General features: G+C 44.4%; 1 protein-coding gene across 2 annotated transcripts in view; it reads left to right on the top strand.

Annotated features, from left to right (window-relative positions):
* The window catches only part of DNAJC13 (DnaJ heat shock protein family (Hsp40) member C13), an 876,382-nt gene that overhangs the window by 121,264 nt on the left and 736,801 nt on the right, over positions 1 to 18,317 (top strand). For both annotated transcript variants that reach the window (XM_069211911.1, XM_069211910.1), the window contains exons 3-4: positions 8,391 to 8,466; positions 17,157 to 17,306. In XM_069211911.1, coding sequence (XP_069068012.1) covers positions 8,391 to 8,466; positions 17,157 to 17,306 — 226 coding nt within the window. The remainder of the gene's footprint in view (positions 1 to 8,390; positions 8,467 to 17,156; positions 17,307 to 18,317) is intronic.

The raw sequence follows: 18,317 nt of genomic DNA, 5'->3' as shown, positions 1-18,317 counted from the left end.
AAATTCTAGGGTATTTAAATTGCCGGGTTCTCCCTGCCTAGAATAGTGCACAAAATCTGAGACATTGTCGCTGAGACTTCCAGCACCAAAACAAACAAGGTAAGTTTTAGGTTTTTGGCCCTCTTGCTTTACTGGCAAAAAGACAAATAATGATGCATTGACTGCAGCATCCGGGCCCCCTTCTCCTCTCTTTTCAATTATGGAAGCCAGATGCTAAGGGATGGATGATTGCAGAAGAAATGTGCATGAAACAAGTGCGAGCTGATGCTAAAGTGAAGCTTTAATGAGAGGCAAGCAATACTGATCAAGTTGAGCTCAAATGGAGTTACACTCGCTGCGAACTAAGCAGTTGCATCCAGATGTAGGTGCCTATGAATGTGATTCCTCTCCTATAACATCCTTGTTGGATCAGTCTTATCACCAAAGTGATAAGAAGTGTGTATATGACCTCACCTTACAGGTAAATAGAACTAATGGCATTACGACTTTTAAATCATGCATGGATAATATTGTGCCTAAGTTACCTTATGGATGCTAATGCCTCATTCTCTCTCTCCATGCCTCGTTCAATGTTGGTTTATATAAAAGATGCTAATAAATAATGGTTGTATACAAAATGTGGACTTGTGGATTAACTGATGTGCTGTCAATCGCCTCCCACCATAATAAGTCTGTATTAAAATGGAGCCCTGATGGTGATTCGAGTAGATAGGAACTCGGTATTGCAGTGTTTCTTTTTGTAAAACTCTATAATCACCACTTAAAGGATTTGTTGAAATTGTTCCCTCCCGTTTGGAAGTCACATCCTTTCCTTATGGGATCTTACTTTGAATCTGAGCTGTTGCTGATAAGTTTTTGTGAAACAGTCGCCATATATACTTTTCAGTGGGTGACCTGGTACTTTGTTTTTGATTGACTTAGATGTTGCTCACTTTGTGGGTTCCATTCTGTTCTGTGTCCTGCACTCTTTAATAACCACAATGGATTCCTATGTAACCATTGCTCCTTCTTTAGAGTTTTCAGATTTTCATGTCATCTGGGCTATAGTGCTTTTATCCTTTTCCACTGAAACCTTGGCTGTGGGGCTGAAGAGACTGCACTCTCTGGATGTTTGCAGTTGCCAAAGTTCAACTAGGACAGTAGATGCTTAATAGGTTGTTCTCTAGCTACGATGGGCCTTGTCCTGGCCTTCAAGGCATCAGTCATTCATTTGGTGGTCTTATGCATTACAAGTTGGTTTGAGGTTCTGGCTTCCTTCCTAAAGTGGATCTCTGTGTTACCAGTGAGGTCCAAAATGGCATCTGAATTTTCATTGCCATGTTTTCCTGAATCTCCTGTGAAAATCACTTGCATCGGCTCTGCCACATGCGTTCTGTAATCATTATCTAGGCTCATGAGCTTTTTGAAAAACTCATGTAACTATTATTAAAATTGTGTGCCTCACTTACAAAATCTATTCTTTTTAACTCTTCCACGAGTCTGGGTGAAAGGGTACTAGATATATCAGTGAGGATCTTCTTTTTTTTGTGTTGAAATTCTTTATTAACATTGCAAGGCAGTACAAAGCAAAAGGGGACATAAGTCCCAACAAATGAGAAAATGACTTAGAAAATATAACCTAGAGTGTAACTTAAGCAGAGTACAACCAACAATTCGTCTCTACATTGTGAAATGTCACTAATAGTAAAACAAAACATGAATAAGTAAAGACGGGGAAGAAGAAGGAACTTGGGGCAAGAAGAAAAGAGAAGATGGGGAAGTGAAGGGGAGGGGAAAGGGGATGGCCGAGATGCAACGGAGGCGATCTCGTAGCGCAACGTCTGTAATGGCACGTCTCGCTGAAAGGAGGCGCAGCCCAGTGGGGACTTCGTACCATCTAACTAGTCCAGAGCGCCTTTACGGGTCGCCCTCCCTCGCACTAAAGTGCAGGGTATCCGGGGCCGATTACCCAGTACTATGCAGTATTGACGGGTAAAGAATACTGCCGTACGCGACAGCTGTGGCTCATTATAATGTAGTAATGAAGAGGCCTGAGAAGGGAGGGAATAACCCGGGTCAGAGTTCCCAAATAGAGGATGTGTGCGAGGCCCAGTGGGGTCTACAGAGGGCACTATGCAGGGCACCCCAGCCTATGGAGATATGGACAAAGTAGAAGAGAGAGAAAGGAGAGAGAAAAGAAAGGCTGGGGGGAGTGAGGAGAGAAGAAGAAAAGGTAGGGAGACTGATATCAATGTCAAGAGGGTAGCAGGAAACCCGGGGAGGGTAAAAAGAAAGGAAGGAAGAGGGGAAAAAAGGGGAGTGGGGGGTAGGTGGGGAGGGGACGGGGAGGGGGGGGAAGAAGGAGGGAAGGGAGGTGAGACTGGGAGACTAAGATACTGGGGGAGAAGAAAGAAAGAAAGAAGGGAGGGCATGCAAAGGACGAGGAGGGGCTTACATATAAGAGCGGGGAGTGTGGACAGGGGAGGGGGGTATCAGCTAGGACTGTGGTTCTGGGTGGAGACCAATGGAAGCAGAGGCAAGGAGCAGCATAGGGCAGGTGCAGGTGGTGGTGGACATCTCACTACGGCCTTCCTGCAAGAAAGGGAGTCCACACCTGATTAAATACAGCAGCCTGATCCTGTGGGTTGTAGATAACTCTTTCATGTGTGGCAATGCGGGTCATTGCCACAATCCATTCCTCCGGGGTTGGGGAGATTGCAGATCTCCAGTGGCAGAGGATGCATATTTTAGCAGTGGCTAACGCCGTGTGCAACAAACATCTATGCGGCCTGGGTAGAGCTGGGAGGGAGGTCATGTCATGCAATATAAGGGAGGGAGAGAGCGGTACCTGGAGCGGTATGGATTCAGCCAGAGTGAGGCCTATAGCTTTTCATAAAGGCTGAACCGTCGGGCAGTCGATTAGGATATGAAGCAGATCGCAGTGTGGTTCTAGGCAGTGCCAAAACTTGGCATGCGGAAGAAGCCCTGTTCTGTGTAATTTCACTGGAGTCCAATACCAGTCATGGATTATCTTGAAGAGACAGAATTTTAGTCGAGCTTCTTGAGTAACCCTATCCAGGGCTTCCAGAATGTCCGCCCAGTCCTCCGTGTCCAATGTCCGTTACTGGCGTTCTTGCCATTTTAAACGCAGCTTGTCCTGGAGAGGTTTCAAATAAAGGTGTTGTGTGGTGACTCCATAGAGGCCTGCCATAACACCCTTATATTTTCCCCAAGCTTTTAAGTAAGTTACCACCGGTGAGGTCTGGAGACCCCAGCAAATTGCATCAGTGCCCTTTTGTAAACCGTGTTTAAGTTGCAGATATCGCCATTCCTGCCTCGGGTGGAGGTTAAATTCCTCCTGTAACTTAGCGAAAGATTTGAGCTCTCCATCTTCTAGCACCTGAGCTGCTCCATTGCTGCCAATTCAGCACCTCCCTGCCTATCCATAGGTCATCATTGTTCCACAAGGGGGCCTTGGCGTGTAGGAGAGGGTGCACCCCAAACAGGCAATGAGCTCTGCACCAGCCCGCTCGGGTCGCCTTCATAATTGGATTTGCTGCAGCAGAGGACGAGAGGCCGCCGCAGAAGAGCCCGCGTCATGGGAAAGCAGAGTCTTTTCTAAAGTCACCCACTGCGGTGGCTCCGGCAATAGTGAGGATCTTCTTTATCATAGTGACTTTTATTTGTAGTCTATATTTCCCCCTATCTGAAGAAGACATGCTTGACCACTCCCCCTCTATCACTGGCTGTAGGTATAGCTTTAGAGAAAAGGATCCTGAGTGTGTAAGTTGGGATGTGTGCTAGTGCTACGTCTGTGGAATGTAGGGGCTTCACTTCTGCAATTCTTTCATTGCGGTCTATGTTCTGGTGCATTGCTTTGCAACTTTGGACACTCTAGTGAGTAACAGGGTGTAAGATTCCTCAAGGTTGGTGATGTATGTTTCGCACCACTTACTATTTTGGCTCATACAGGGGATCCCATAGGTTGTCATTTGTGATTTGATGGAGATTATGGGTTTAAAGCACTATCGGTCTCATTGAGTATTGTTTATTTTTTTCACTGTCGTAACGAATGTCAGTGGAATCCTTCAAGTGACCAGCTCGCTGCAAACAAACCCAGTTTTTCTTAGGCAAGTACTCCAGTATGATCAACCATCCCTAGCACTTCCTTCTGGTAAGGCTAGGCTTAGGACTGTGCACAAGGCATTAGTAGTTTTTCAGGGCTAGCCTGTTGATCAGATTGTTTTGGTCCATAAGCAGCCACCTGGACTTCAGAAGTTATCAAAATTCTAGCTTTTCCCAAAGTCAAATAGGGTGACATGCCCGAAATGTGTGACTCCCGTTCATGTATCAAGACATATATTGTTTAATATGTATGCAAAGATCTTTAAAGCTTTTGCATAACAGAAATTTGAACTTGACAAGTAATGAGTGTATCGCAAGGCAGACAGTCTCTGGGCGAGCTTTAGCTCTTACTCCTGACTATTCGGCTCTTTAACAAAGTTGTGTTGCCTGCTGGATGACATGAAGCTTTGGGGGCTCCTCTTTCTATGACAGTCCTTAGGTTCAGCTCCTTTCATTAGTCGGTTTATTTACTAAGTCCGTGCTAGTGAGAAAGCCCTTTGTCAGAACTCATTAGCTCTGTTAACGTAGACAGAGCCGTCAACCCTCCATATTTTAAATGCAGAGCTACACACAACACTAAATGTGTATTCTGTGCACGGGATGGCACATTGTTAGCATTGCTGGAGTACAGGCGTGAAATGGATTATAAAAGCCCCTTTGTTGCACACGGACCCACCCCATCAGATTTTCTCGATAAAGAAGATGAACTTGTACAAACTCTCTATAAAATAATATGACATAATCTAGTAAATTAGATGGTGTATGTGTTCTACCATGTCTGATTGCTTGTTGCACCTGCGTTCCTAACCTTCACTGGGTCCTAGCGCTCACTGCTTGCCTTTGCGAGGTTTCTAGCCCCACTCACTGTACGGAAACCTACTCTGCAGAGTTTGTAGGAGGAAGAGCAATGTAATCCGCTACTAACGCAGCTATTGCACATGGGGTGCCTTTCATTTCCTGCTCGTGTTGTACACTTGCTCTAGGTTCGCATTCATTTCAAGATCCTGTGATCGAGTCATGAGGATTTTCTACTCGGTCTCTGATAAAACATTGCTTTATTGTCCAGCAGCTTCTGATAAAGCAGGATATATCCATCTCCGGTTATAATTCCCTGTCCAGTCCATCTGTATTTTTTCTTCATTTTTTGATTTACATTATTACATTACAGCTGCATAGTACTTTGTGCGCTTTTGAACTCCTATGTGTAATGTAACTCTACCTCTCAACACAGGTGGTGCTTCGAAGTTAAGGGGTAAAATGTTTCCTGTGTTATGCCCCTAATGAGAGAGATGGCTTTTCATTTCTATCCTGAATATCTGAACTAAAATTCCGGTCCCTGGTCTAGAAATAGTTCTGTATGTAGGAGACTACAGTGTAAGGGACCTACCATGAAAGTATGTGTATTTTAATGGGACAATCAGTTGGTTTTCATTGAAGGAGCAGAGAAGTCTGACTACCTCATAAAGCTGGGTTGTGTTGGCTAAGTGTGCAGCAACTGACTTCTTGACTGCGCTATGTGCTGCATGACTTGGGTGATGAGTATTAAGCCTCTTTGTCTGAATATGTGTGTCGTTTATTTATTTATTTTAAAGCTGATCACAGTTGATGGTCATGTCCACTTCCAATTCGATACAAATGAGTCGTATTAACCTGTAACGGTGTGGCCACAATCACATTAGTTACTCACACGTGCTGTGTTAGCACACTTTGAAGAGCAGCAGCAATTGTGGTTTTTAAGCAAATGCACTTCAGGGAGTTCCTGTATATTGTACATTGCATCCAGTGCATTGAGCAAAGTATGTGTTTAACTTCCCCTTTCTCAGTTTCCCCTTGATGTCCCACAATGTGTTTCTGGTAACTACATCATGTTTGAGTACATACAGGATGCGCTGAAAAATGGGTGTGATTTAAGAGTTTAAAAGAACTACTACTGCCGTGCTAAAAAAAAGCTCTATAGTGCTGGTGCCACCACTGCTTAAACAGAAAGATCCTTTTGTACTAAAGCTTGGGGGTCCAGCTAGGTCCAAGAGAGTCTGACATATGTCGGATTTTCAGGATATCACTGATTATGTGAAAAGGAGTAGCATTTAGTTTAATTAGATGTGACTTAATCTCAGGTGAATATCCTAATATCTGGCATTGCCCCAGCCCTCCTGCACATATGTGGTATACACAGACACTATTTTATAATCATGGAAAATTGAGAGAATAATTCAATGCTTGCCGATTAAATCTCCCTCCTCCAGGATGTGTTTTAGTGTTGCATGCTTTCTTCAAAGTGGTGCCTTTGAAAGTTCTCAATTGCAAATTTCCTTTTCTGTACTGAAAATATACGACATAATGCGAAACATTTGTGTAACAAACCCACACACGTAATTACTAATTTAAAAGGACTCCCTCCTTTGCCACTTGATATCCTGTAAGAACAACTACCATTGACTAATACAAGACACAGATTTGTAGGACTAACTACCCCAATAAAACTTAGTTTATTAGGTTCCCTAAGATCCGTAGGGTCTTGTGAACACCAAGAAAGATAATTGAATTATAGATGCAGATCATAGCACGCCTTCAGAATACAATTAAATCACAAACCAGGTATTTAGAAAAACAATGATTGTGTAGTTTTTTTAACCACATCTGCCAGCTTGTGGTACTACCATTATGTCCACAGTACACAACAGTACTTTAAAAACGTCCTCCAATTATTCCCAAACACAGCTGAACCTCATCCACACCAGTAGGCCAGCTCCTACCAGAATGTCTCTTATTTTCCAAAAACAACAACCAAGAAATAGTACAAACCTGGCTCAGCGGCATAAATCTTGATGATTACTAACCCTATCTTTCTTTGAACGCCATGTCACTTGGAATCACCTTTGCAACCAACTTCACACTGACACATTTCCAAAGAATCAGACCACCTAGTACCAGCTCTCTGTTTAAAAGGAAATGAAAACATTTCTTCCAGGAAGGGATACATGTCCTTGTTACTTCTCAGTCTGAATCACCAGTGGTAATGTGCTGTTCCATGGCTTTTCAGGCCCTATTTTGGTCCCCTTAAGGATCCTACACTCATCCGCGTGTTTCATCCTGAACATGAAGATGCATGTTCACATCACCCCTAACCTGATGGAACTTTGATGGCTCCCCTGGCTGGCCCTCACCTTACTAACCAGCTGTATCATTTGCAAACCTATCAGAACCAGCTTAAATGCTTTACCTGTAGTCAAGCTCACTGTCTCTGATGCTTCTCAGCACACCCGCATTCAGGACACCATCAAACTGGAGATTTGGGAACTGATTAAAAGAAGAAAAAAAAAATCAGCTTGCCTTTTGCATACCTGCAAACATGATCTAGAACAAAATCTCCATATCCATCAAGACTGCCATCCTCTGCCTCTCGACTAGTTTCAGACTATGCAAATACCACATTCGATTTTTGTTCCACAGTGTGGCCCAAGTAGGTTTAACACCAGTAGCTTGATAAGGTGTGTTCCCAAAGTGAATGGTTGTATAGGTTGTTAGGCATAATTTCATGTAATTTTGCCGTAATTCAACTAAATTACGGTACTGCAAAATACACGAGTTTTTCACACCCCCTACTTATCACCCATTGCATGGTGCCTAAACCAGAATAAGGAGTGAATATGGCACCTAGTAAATTCGTTGCATTGTCAATATTTACTGGTTGTTGTTTTACCTTACTAAATAACCGAGCCAATTGGAGTCAAGATCGAAGTGTTTTGTTTGCACTCCCACTTGATAACCATTTTTTGTTGACTGTTTTATCTGACGTGCTTTCTCCATTGCACTCTCATTAGCTCCTGATCTGAAGTGTAGATCTTGTTGGTTGATCTGGTCCGCCAAACTGCCACAGCTTCTTGAATTTTTTTTCAGAACTTGTTTATTCCCTTGCATAATTCTCTAAAAACATCACATGAGCAACTGACAGCGAAGGGCTGGTGTTTCACAATTGACCTTTTATATCCTGTGTTTCTTTCCTTGTAAAACTCTGTTGTATGCAAACAGAATATTTTCGGGTGTATAGTAAACAATTTACAATATGAAGACTGTTCACTTTTCTCCCAGATGATACTGGGTGATTTCATTCTAAATGTAAACAATCATTTTCTCTGCTTGTCCTTTCCCATGACAGTACAATGCTTATTGCAGATGTAAGGAGTTTAAGTATAGTGCACTTCTGAATCGAAGTAGGTGTGTTTACATTGTAATTGTAAGTCCTTCTTCGTAAATTTACACTTTCATTTTTTCCTGTGTTCTAGATATAAGAGAGTCTTTTCCGTTGGGACCCATGCCATCACTACCTACAACCCTAACACACTAGAAGTTACAAATCAGGTAAAAAACGTGTGTATTCAGCTAAGACAGTGGCTGTGTGCGTCTAAGAAAGGATGCTGGCACGTTCGATCTTGCCAAATGTGAATTTTTATGTGTTTTTATCATTTGAACCGGGAAAGGAATGTTTTTTTCACTTTTTTTCTAAGTCTTAGATATGATTGTCATACACTTATCCTGAACCACATATGCTTTGCTGATTTGGCGAGAATGGTCCCGGTCTTTGATTCACAAACCCAGTGAACAAAAAATAATCATCCTAGTCTTGATAAACGCTGTATGGTAGGACACAAAACGACTTGACTCTGAATATCGGTCCCTTGAAAAGTACAGCTCAGAATCTTCGGTAGAAATTGATGTAATCAATAAATTGACTCCTTGTGGTGTGGCAAAGAGGGCGCTGAAAGTGGTCATACTGGCGTGAAGCTCATGCTTCACCCGACGTAATTCTGTATAAATCGGATTCCACTGGGGCCGCTGAGGCCCTCGGTTAACTAGTTTGCTCTCTTTTGAGCCTGCAGTAACATGGCAGTCCTGGGGTAGCAGCGAAGAAGGTGCTGGGGAGGCGGCTCCACCCGCGGGCCACGGCCACATGGATGACTGCCGTATGGTGCTAACAAATGTCATAGGAGCTGTAGTGGAATCGGAGAGGCCACCCATCCCGACTTATTGCTATTGCTGCTACGATGAGAGAGACTACATGGAGATGCTGTAGGAGCCCCGAGGGCTGTGGGGGTGCAACGACTGAAGACCCCAAATGAATTGAAGTGAACTGCTGGCTGGAGAGACTGGGGTCGCTGGGAGACCACCCTACACAGTTGTTGAGCCCGCTGCCCCAAGGGACTGAAAGGGGCACAGCGGGGCTACTGCTTGAGGCTGGTGCGCAGCTACGAACCTGGACGCTGAAGGGGCCGACTGCCCTGATAATGGAGAAAAATGCCGCACAGTGTTCCAGGAGTGAGTGAGCCGTGGTGCTTAGGTGGCCTTTGGGACAGACATCTCGATTTGGTGGGTCTCCTCTTTGCGGGCAGAGAGGCATAGTGAGAGTCAAGCTGTCTGGACCAGGCTGGAGATCTTTGCCACCCTTGGGTGTCCCCGGTGGCTGGGGGCACGACAGGTAATGCCTCTAGATGGGGAGGTCCGAGAGACACAGCGGCCTAGTCATGGTCTGGCCCAACGGTGCCAAACCACCGCTCCCTAAACCTACTATGGAAATGCTAATGACGTCCACCACACCGGTGGACCCGATCATCCAATTTGAAGCTATGTTAATGAAACATACGAGAATGTTGGATAAAATCCTGCAAGCCATACAAGACTGCCATGAAGGCCCAGTTGGGGGCGATTAAAGCGGATACTGTCTACTGCAAGCTGATCATGGCAAACTACTGGATAGGGTGTATGACGCAGCGTTCTCCCAAATGTGCATGTGGTCCACAATTACATCTATGCAGGAACAACTGAAGATTCTGCAGGTGGAAGTGGGAGAACTTAGAGAAACATCTGCTTCATTGGTTTTCCTCAGTGGTTGGAAGGTCCAAGAGTGGAGCTATTTTTGGAGAAGTGGCTGACGGCCACAGTCATGGCCCAGCGAATCTCAAAGTTCTTCAGCATTGAGAGGGCACACAGTATCCAGCACTAAGCCTCAGCCACGTCCAGTGATAGCTCACCTCCTCAATTTCAGGGTTTGTGACCTGCTGCTGCAGCTGTTTTGCACAAGAGGCCCCTGCAGTACAACAGTAACCACATCATGGATGACTATACTGTGGAGGTTCAAGAGGTGCAATGCCTTTGGGCAGTTAAATCACAACTGTGGACCTTAGGATTGTCATATGCCTTGCTCTTTCCAGTACAACTCCGGTTGGTGGACTCCAAGGTGGTCCACTTTTTTCATGCCTCAGAGGAGGCCTTGGCATTACTCCGGTCAAAGGGGGTCGTGGACCAGGGGGTAAGGGAGACTGATGAGTGTGACCCGCTGGGCTGGAGTGGGAGTAGGCTGCGCCAAGGAGCGAGCACAGGTAGTAGCTGAAACCTCCTTGCACAGCATAAACAGATATGAGGTCTTGGCCCCAGAGATGGACTTGGAGTCTCTTGCAAGTGATCACAGCCCAGTTGCCTTCGGAAGGAGAGAGGACTGTTAGATCAAATTAATCTCCAGACGGTTGCATACTGGAACTGTGACTCTTCTGGTATGGTAAGCCCTCTGATTGTCCATTTTGGTGTGGGGAACGTTACAGATCATTACTGGACAGTAAGGTAGGCCCAGACCTATACTTGCATACGGTATAGACGAGTTGAAATGAAAATTGCAATGCTGCTTGTAAACTCGTTTTTAGGATTCACCCAAAACAGTTACACTTTGTGGCTCAACAACAAAGGTCACAAATAAAATATGGTAAATAAAACGTTCCTTTTATATGTTTAGATGTTTTCAACAGTTGCGGCCAAAAAGTACTTTTTGTCCTAATGGCAAACGTAGTAGGGAGTTGTTTGTCTTTTTCTCTATTGGTATAGTCTTTCTCAGAACCGAGCCTTAAAATGGCTGTGTTGCAGTCACTTCTGAACACCAGCTCAGCTGTTATGTGGAAATGGGCGTGTCTGCATCGACTTTCCTTAGGGACAATTTCCAAGTGTTTGTGGCGACTTTAAAAGGCAGAATGTGTGATTACCCTGACACATTTCCACCTGCCTTTGTTACTTTAGCGGTGGTCTGTGCTAGAGGCGGTAGGGGGGGGGCATCATAAGTTCAAGTTCCAGCATTATTCAAAAACCTTGGATTTGTGTGGGGCCAATTCTTGCGCAGGTGTGTGATGGGCCTAGTATCATCGACAAGCAGAGTCCAGGCATTTGGATGGAGTGGCTTGGTCACACACTCAAACATGCAGCGTGACTGAAGGCACAACGCTTGCAATCCCCATTCAAGAGGGACACCACACTAGGCGGAGGGAGATGCTTATTCACATGATTACTTTGTTAAAGCCTCATCATGTGGGTTATAAGGCATGTATGGGTATGGGACGTGCTGGGAAAGATTGACAGCTGGCACTGAGGTCTGGTGGACGCAAAGCGGAGGTACTGGAACAGGAGCTGTGCGGAGGAGAGGGGTAAATGCCTGGCCTGATATCCCTATACTGCTTCGTCCGTGACAGACAGTGTGCTCCTTGGTGGCAGCCACCCTGTGGCATCAGGTGGACCTCCCTAGCTTACAGAGGCAGTCTCTAGCATACTAGGGCTGATACCTGGAATAATGATAACTGTGACTTAATTATGCCATATCTTTTGCATATTGTGTGCATTCAAGGCATAATAACTTCCCAAGGCCTACTGTGGGCATCCCTGGAATACTGGTTGCTACCACTAACACATTGGTGGCTGTACTTGGCGTACTGTTAGCATGTTGGATGTTAGTTGCTGTGTGGTTCATGGCATGCTGGAGGGCCTAGCATAATGAAGGTGGGCTTTGGCATATTTTTGACATTCTCACCTAAATGCTGGTGGCAATCCCATCATATGATGGGTATCCCCAGCATATGATTGTGATAAATGTTCACATGAGACTGAAACCTCTCCATGAGCCGCAGTTGTCCATGGGAGAGCTGGCAAGCTGATTTTCAGTGTATGTTTGCTAAAAATGAAAAGCTACTATCTCGCAATAAAAGTAGTGTTTTTCGAAAACATTACAGGTTTTTGTACGGATGATTAATATTATTGATGTAAACTGAAATGCTTGTATTTGAAAGGTAAACGTGTATTTTTATAAACTGACTAGCTATTGCATGGGATCAAAATTATTGGCATTTCTAAACAATATTTAAAGATGATGTTTCAGCTGTAATTCCTGTTGTGTAAGTGGCACTTGTAGGTATTTTCTTAGAGCGCAAATGCTACTATTTTATCATTTTTGTGGAATCTCAAGCCCAATCTGTACTGGTCCAACTTCTCGGATGACTAAACCTGTAAGGTCTCTAGAACCTTTGCTGTACCTTTTAGCCCGTTTACACTGTATAACGAGGGTCAGCTCCATTCTCTACAGCTTGAGATCGTTAAACCCACTCAATATTTCGTTTTTGGACTTGGTCCCTTCCAAGCAAATTCTCGGTCATGACCTATGACACTAGTGGGGATGGAAAAATGAAAGAAAGATGTGAAGAAAGATGAGAAATGCGTTTTGAAAATTTATAAGCCATTTCACTTTGCATGCCCAGGTGGTTTTACCTGCCCAGTTGAATTCACAACGCCAGTAGCTCTAATTCAAAAAAATGCGAGACCCATTGCATTGCAAATGCTTGTATTTAAATTTTTAAATTTTTTATTTGATTATGTCTGGTTGCAATTCACTATTCCCACTGCTCCCTGGTCCTCCGGGGCTTTCTACCTGCCGCATCACCGGTCCCTCGTGCCCAGAACGCAGGGAATCTGAGGGAGATTGTTTGTCTCTGCACGCGAATGTCAGTAATGTAATTTCTAGTGTGGAAGCAGAAAGTATTCATTGTCGGAGTGAAAAATACAAACACAACAAAGACATATTTAAAAAAAAAAGTTGTCTCCTTTCAGGACCAATCTTGCCCAGCATATTACCTTCGTCTGAGCAAGGAATGGTCTTACTCTTTCATTACACAATTTGAAATAGAATAGATCCAAGAGGATTAGACGATAGAGCAGAAAAAAACAGTGTGTACCTACAGAGAGAATTGGGCCAGACTTGGAGCGGCAACAGGGCAGTGCTGGAAGTGTAGCCTGTGTTTCTGTGCTGGTATTGGCTGCTTTTATTGCCAGATAAGGTTAGTTTCATAGCGGCCATTGGGATATAGGTATTCAGTCAGTTCAGAGTACAGTTGAAGTCTACCCTTAGTCTTTTCTAGTCTACCATCTTGTGCATCCTCATTTTCTTCCTTTTTGTTAGGCGCAGCCCGTCCTTTAGGGTGGAGGGGCCACCCCCCCCCACCTTTTGCCCCTCATGAAGAGTGTCTGTCAGGCTGTGCAAAGGTCAACCTGACAGACAATCTTCATGTTCCGGTCAGGCAGCCAGGAGCAGACATGCACGATTTGCGCAGACTCCTGGCTGCCTGAGCTGAACTTTGCTGGACTGAAGAGGTCACAGCTCCTATGGATGTGACCTCCTCGGTTGATGCCTCGTGGTTCTCCCCCGGGTGACGAGGAAAGCGTCACCCATTGACTCAGACCTGGGCGCTTCAGGTTTAAGCCCTGAAGCGCCATGGGCGAGTGTCAATCAGCGACACCTCGTCACAGAGTGGGGTGGGATCAGCAGTCTCACGGACCCCATCCCACACTGTGACGAGGCTGAGACTGCTGCCTTCCCTCATTGGCTGACCTAAGGTCAGCCAGCGAGGGGGAGGCAGCAGTCCCAACCCTCCTGGGACCTCAGAGGCTGAAGGTAAGTAAGTGTGTGTGTGTGTGTGTGTGTGTGTGTGAGAGATCTTTTTAAATGAATGTTTGGTGTGTGTGTTTGAATGTTGATGAGTGTTGTTAATGGATGTGTGTGTGTGTGTGTGTGTGTGTGTGTGTGTGTGTGTGTGTGTGTGTGTGTGTGTGAAAGTGTGAGTGTTTTCCCGCCTGCCCCCCCCCCCCAAAACTGCTGGCCACCACTGCTTTTTGTTCCTCTCGTTTCTGCGCACAATTTACCACTCGTGCCTTAAACTTCCTCTATTGTATAATCTGTTATGATCCCTTAAAATACTTTACAGTTTGTAAAACCTTACGGACACCAAGTCCATTATTAAAATGTAATGCGTGATTCAGATTTTCCTGAAAGGACGTCATTAGGGTACTACTAAATCAACGTTATAGAAAGTTTTAGATGACTATTTCTGAAAGTAGTCCTCTTCGTCTTGCTGCCCGAACCTGTTTTGGTCCCAGTTCGACACAGGAATAAAAAGGTTGAGCCCCATGGGCTCAGCATAAGGGACTCAATAAGAAGGAAATTTCAGCCGCATTTTTTTTTTTAATGCAGAAGTTTAGAATTCGTAAAAGGAACAGACGTCTTTGATAAAACAATGTTTTTCTATGTGTATATCAAGTTGGATAAGGTAGTATGTGATTAACAAAATGAGCACATTTGTCAAGCAACTCGATCGGAAAGTTCAAAGGTTGAATCCAGAGGTTTGATTTTGCACTCTGTGTATGAAAGCAGTTTCCTCTTCCCTCCAGAGTGTCACTGGGTACCTGTTACTCTATGAAGCCATTTTCTATCTTATTTCTGCTTCTGGATAAAAATGATTCTTAGACTTCGGTGCCTCCCTTTCCATGTTCAAATGGCAGAAAGGTGTAGTAGCCTCCTTGGATGCTCTTCATTTGAATGAAGCTCCGTCAGCATTTTTGCAGACAATACAGCAACTGCTGAATAATTTAGTTTATTGCACTGCTGTTTTATTCATGACCATTATTTTTGTTTGTGATTGTCTTTACCCTTTTTTTACAAATCCGTGTCAACTGATACAGAATGTATAATCTGTTACGACAAAGCTGTTTTTTTTTTTCATTTTCCCTTGCTTGTAATGTATTTCAGACGTATTAGAATTGTGTTTGGAGTTTCTGCCTGTCATATGTTATCCTCATTTATGTGTTTTTGTATTGTATTTTCATGCATGGGTTATGTTGCATTTCTGTGCACTTGGAAAGTGAACACAAACAGTGTACGAAAACAATGACTTCAATGTAATAGACATTTGAAGTGAATGTTCACTTTGGTTGCTCTTCGTTTTAGCCATCAAAGGAACAAGATCACTGTACACTGGGGCCTCTGTCTGCATTTAAAAATACAATTAAAATACCCAGCTTATCCATTTAGTGCCAGAAAGGCACTTTCCGATCAAAGACGCACCTGGAACCCTTCAGTGGACATATTCACCCCTCTTTCCCAAAGACCAGCTATTCCATTATTTATTTATTTTTTTACAAGTCCCACCCCCTCTCAGAACTGTTCAGTGGATGAACCTTTATGAGAAGGTGGATCTGGAATTCCCTGTTCAATCTAAAATACGCATAGTTGATGGCAGTCATTTTGACGGTACAGCAAAGGGTGCAGCATTTCCAGTTTCACTCGCACAGAGCGGGGATAGGGCAGCTAGCAGTAATGCAAACTTCCTTCTAACAAAAGGTACTCCATGTTCCTCACTTATACACAGTCACACTCTGGTTGAAGAAAAACAATTATAATGACATAGGATGTATAATGTTCTCCAGTGTGTTTGCGGCATAGTGCAAGGTGACAAAGTGAAAAAAGTGCGCAAGTGCTATATACATATGTGACTGGACGGAATTATTGGCCCTCATTACGACCCTGGTGGTCCGAAAACCACCAGGGCTGCAGTGGCGGTCTAACCGCTGATGAGCCAGTGGTGAAGCCCGCCACATCACGAGTGCCAAACTGCCACAGCTCTGCTGGACAGCACCTCCGGGCCTGCGGTCCTCTGAAGATCACCAGCAGTGTTATGAGACTCCTTTCCGCCAGGGTTTCCGCGGCATTAGCACCGCCACAAAAACCCTGGTGGAAAGGCTGCCGGCGACACAACATTTATTTCCTGATGCCGGCAGTCTACTCCCCCCAACTCTCACCCCCCCACTGCAATAACATGATTCCCCCCCTTCAAAGACAGCACCCCATCTCACCCTCCCTGCATACACGCGCACACACACCCACATACTCCCCCGCATACACGCATACATACTCATTCACCCACACTTACATACACGCATTCACCCACACTTACATACACGCATTCACCCACACTTACATACACGCATTCACCAACACGCATACATATACTCATTCACTCACACCAACAGACACGCATTCACACAAACATAACCACACCACTTACTTCACCTATCACACACGCATTCACACACTCAGATATACACCCACTCTCGCACACACAACACCTCCCACTCCCCCTCCCTTGTCAGGTGATCAACTTACCTTGTCTGGCGAAGAGGTCGTCCGCCAGGGAATGTGACCTGACGCTTATGCCTCTGACAGTGCCCCACCATCAGGGCACTGCAATGCCGTATTGCTGCTTGTAATAAGGCGGGCGGAGTCCTTTTGGCTTGGAGACGACAGTGGTGGAACCGCCTCTGCGCCGCCGACCGCCAGCATGACTGCTGATGGATTTCCACCAAATTGTGGCGGAAATCCTTCAGTAGTCGTCGTAATATGACAGTCGGAAGACCACCTGCACTGGCGGTCTTCTGGCCCCTGCGAGACGGCCAAATTCGTAATGAGGGCCATAGTGTTCTGGGATATCTATCTTTTTAGATATCCACATTGGACTAAGATGAAAACCAGTCCACAATTCTATGTTTTGTTGACGTTTTGACCCTAATGTAGGATTAGTCAATGCAGGGTAATCATCAGGACGAAGGCAATCTACGTGGAGACACCCTGAACAAGACAGATATTAAATGTAAGATAATTCTGAAAACCCATCCAAACAAACACTACTGGTAGATATCAGTTTTTTTCAGTATTTGTGTACAGATGCATACAGATACACAGGCGGTCATCTTTCCATAGTTTTTATAAAACTTTATAACCAAAGCTTTCAAATTGTCTGCTGATGTGTGCACAGACGTGAGCAGCTATTTTATAATGTTTGTAGTTCAGCCTGACATATAGACTGTCTTGTTACTTCCAAGTAAACCTATTTACACCTCTTTTTTTTTATATCCTTCAGTGGCCTTATGGGGACATCTGCAGTATTGGTCCTGTTGGAAAAGGTCAAGGAACAGAATTTAGTCTTACTTTTCGGAAAGGAAGTGGAAAAAAGTCTGAAACACTAAAGTTTTCTACCGAACACAGAACAGAACTGTTAACAGAAGCATTGGTAAGATATTTGAAGCAATTTATTGTTGCAACAGTCTTGAATTTTACTTTTGAAAAGCCAAATTGGAGGACGTGTTAGCCGACTATGTTTGGGAAAGTAATTTAACAAGCACATAAATAAGAAAGATTAAGAGCATCCTTATCGTTTCGAGCTCGTACCTCAGATGTTTTAATCTTTTGCATCAATATTTGTACAGGGGTCTGAACAGTTCTAAACGATTCTATAAGATTGGTACTCTACTGCCATACCAGTGTTGGATTTTTTTTAAAGTATGTAAACGTAGCGCTCGTGATGAAATGGAGACTTTTGCATAAGTGCTGCCAAAGGGGCTATAAGTTAATAATGCTATATGGGAGTTATGAACTTACATTGAACCATAAGACTAAGCATGGAGCTCCGTCTGTTGACAGGAGGTAGGTGAGGGTCCAGGCAATTGTGATAGCAGACCTGTCCTCTTTGTCGGTTGCAGGGTTTGTTGTGGACCCAACACATCCGTCAGTGACCTGATTGAGGTCTGATCTTGTCTCTGTCGGTAATGAGCTCACTGGAGCCAGGAGAGTTGAAAAGACGTTTCTCTTAAGGACAACGAAAGAGTCCTCTTTAAAGTGACTGCTGGAGGATTTATGCTTCAGTGTGTTTAAGATCTTGAGGTGCAACTTGGGCGACCTTGTCACAGGATTGGCTCTTAAATGCATCAGATGGCCGTCTCCATGTACGCTACACCACTCTAGTCTAGGCCACACCAATCTACTCTGCACAACTCCACTATACTGTATACCACTCTGCAACACTGCACTCAACTACACTGCACCCTAGGATAGTGGACTCTACTCCAATGCACTTTACTCGGTAACACAACTCAGTGCCCCAGTAGTCTGTGCCAATCCACTGCACGCAGCTCTGATCTACTTTACACCACTGCACTCTATACCATTTTATTCTATGCCATTACACTGTCACTGTACACCGCTTCACTCTACTCTGAAACAATCTGCTCTATGCCACTGCACT

The sequence above is a fragment of the Pleurodeles waltl genome, chromosome 10 (assembly GCF_031143425.1).
Source record: "Pleurodeles waltl isolate 20211129_DDA chromosome 10, aPleWal1.hap1.20221129, whole genome shotgun sequence".
NCBI lineage: Eukaryota > Metazoa > Chordata > Amphibia > Caudata > Salamandridae > Pleurodeles > Pleurodeles waltl.
Note: the sequence above shows the minus strand (reverse complement) of the source record. Positions and strands in the feature narration are given on the sequence as shown.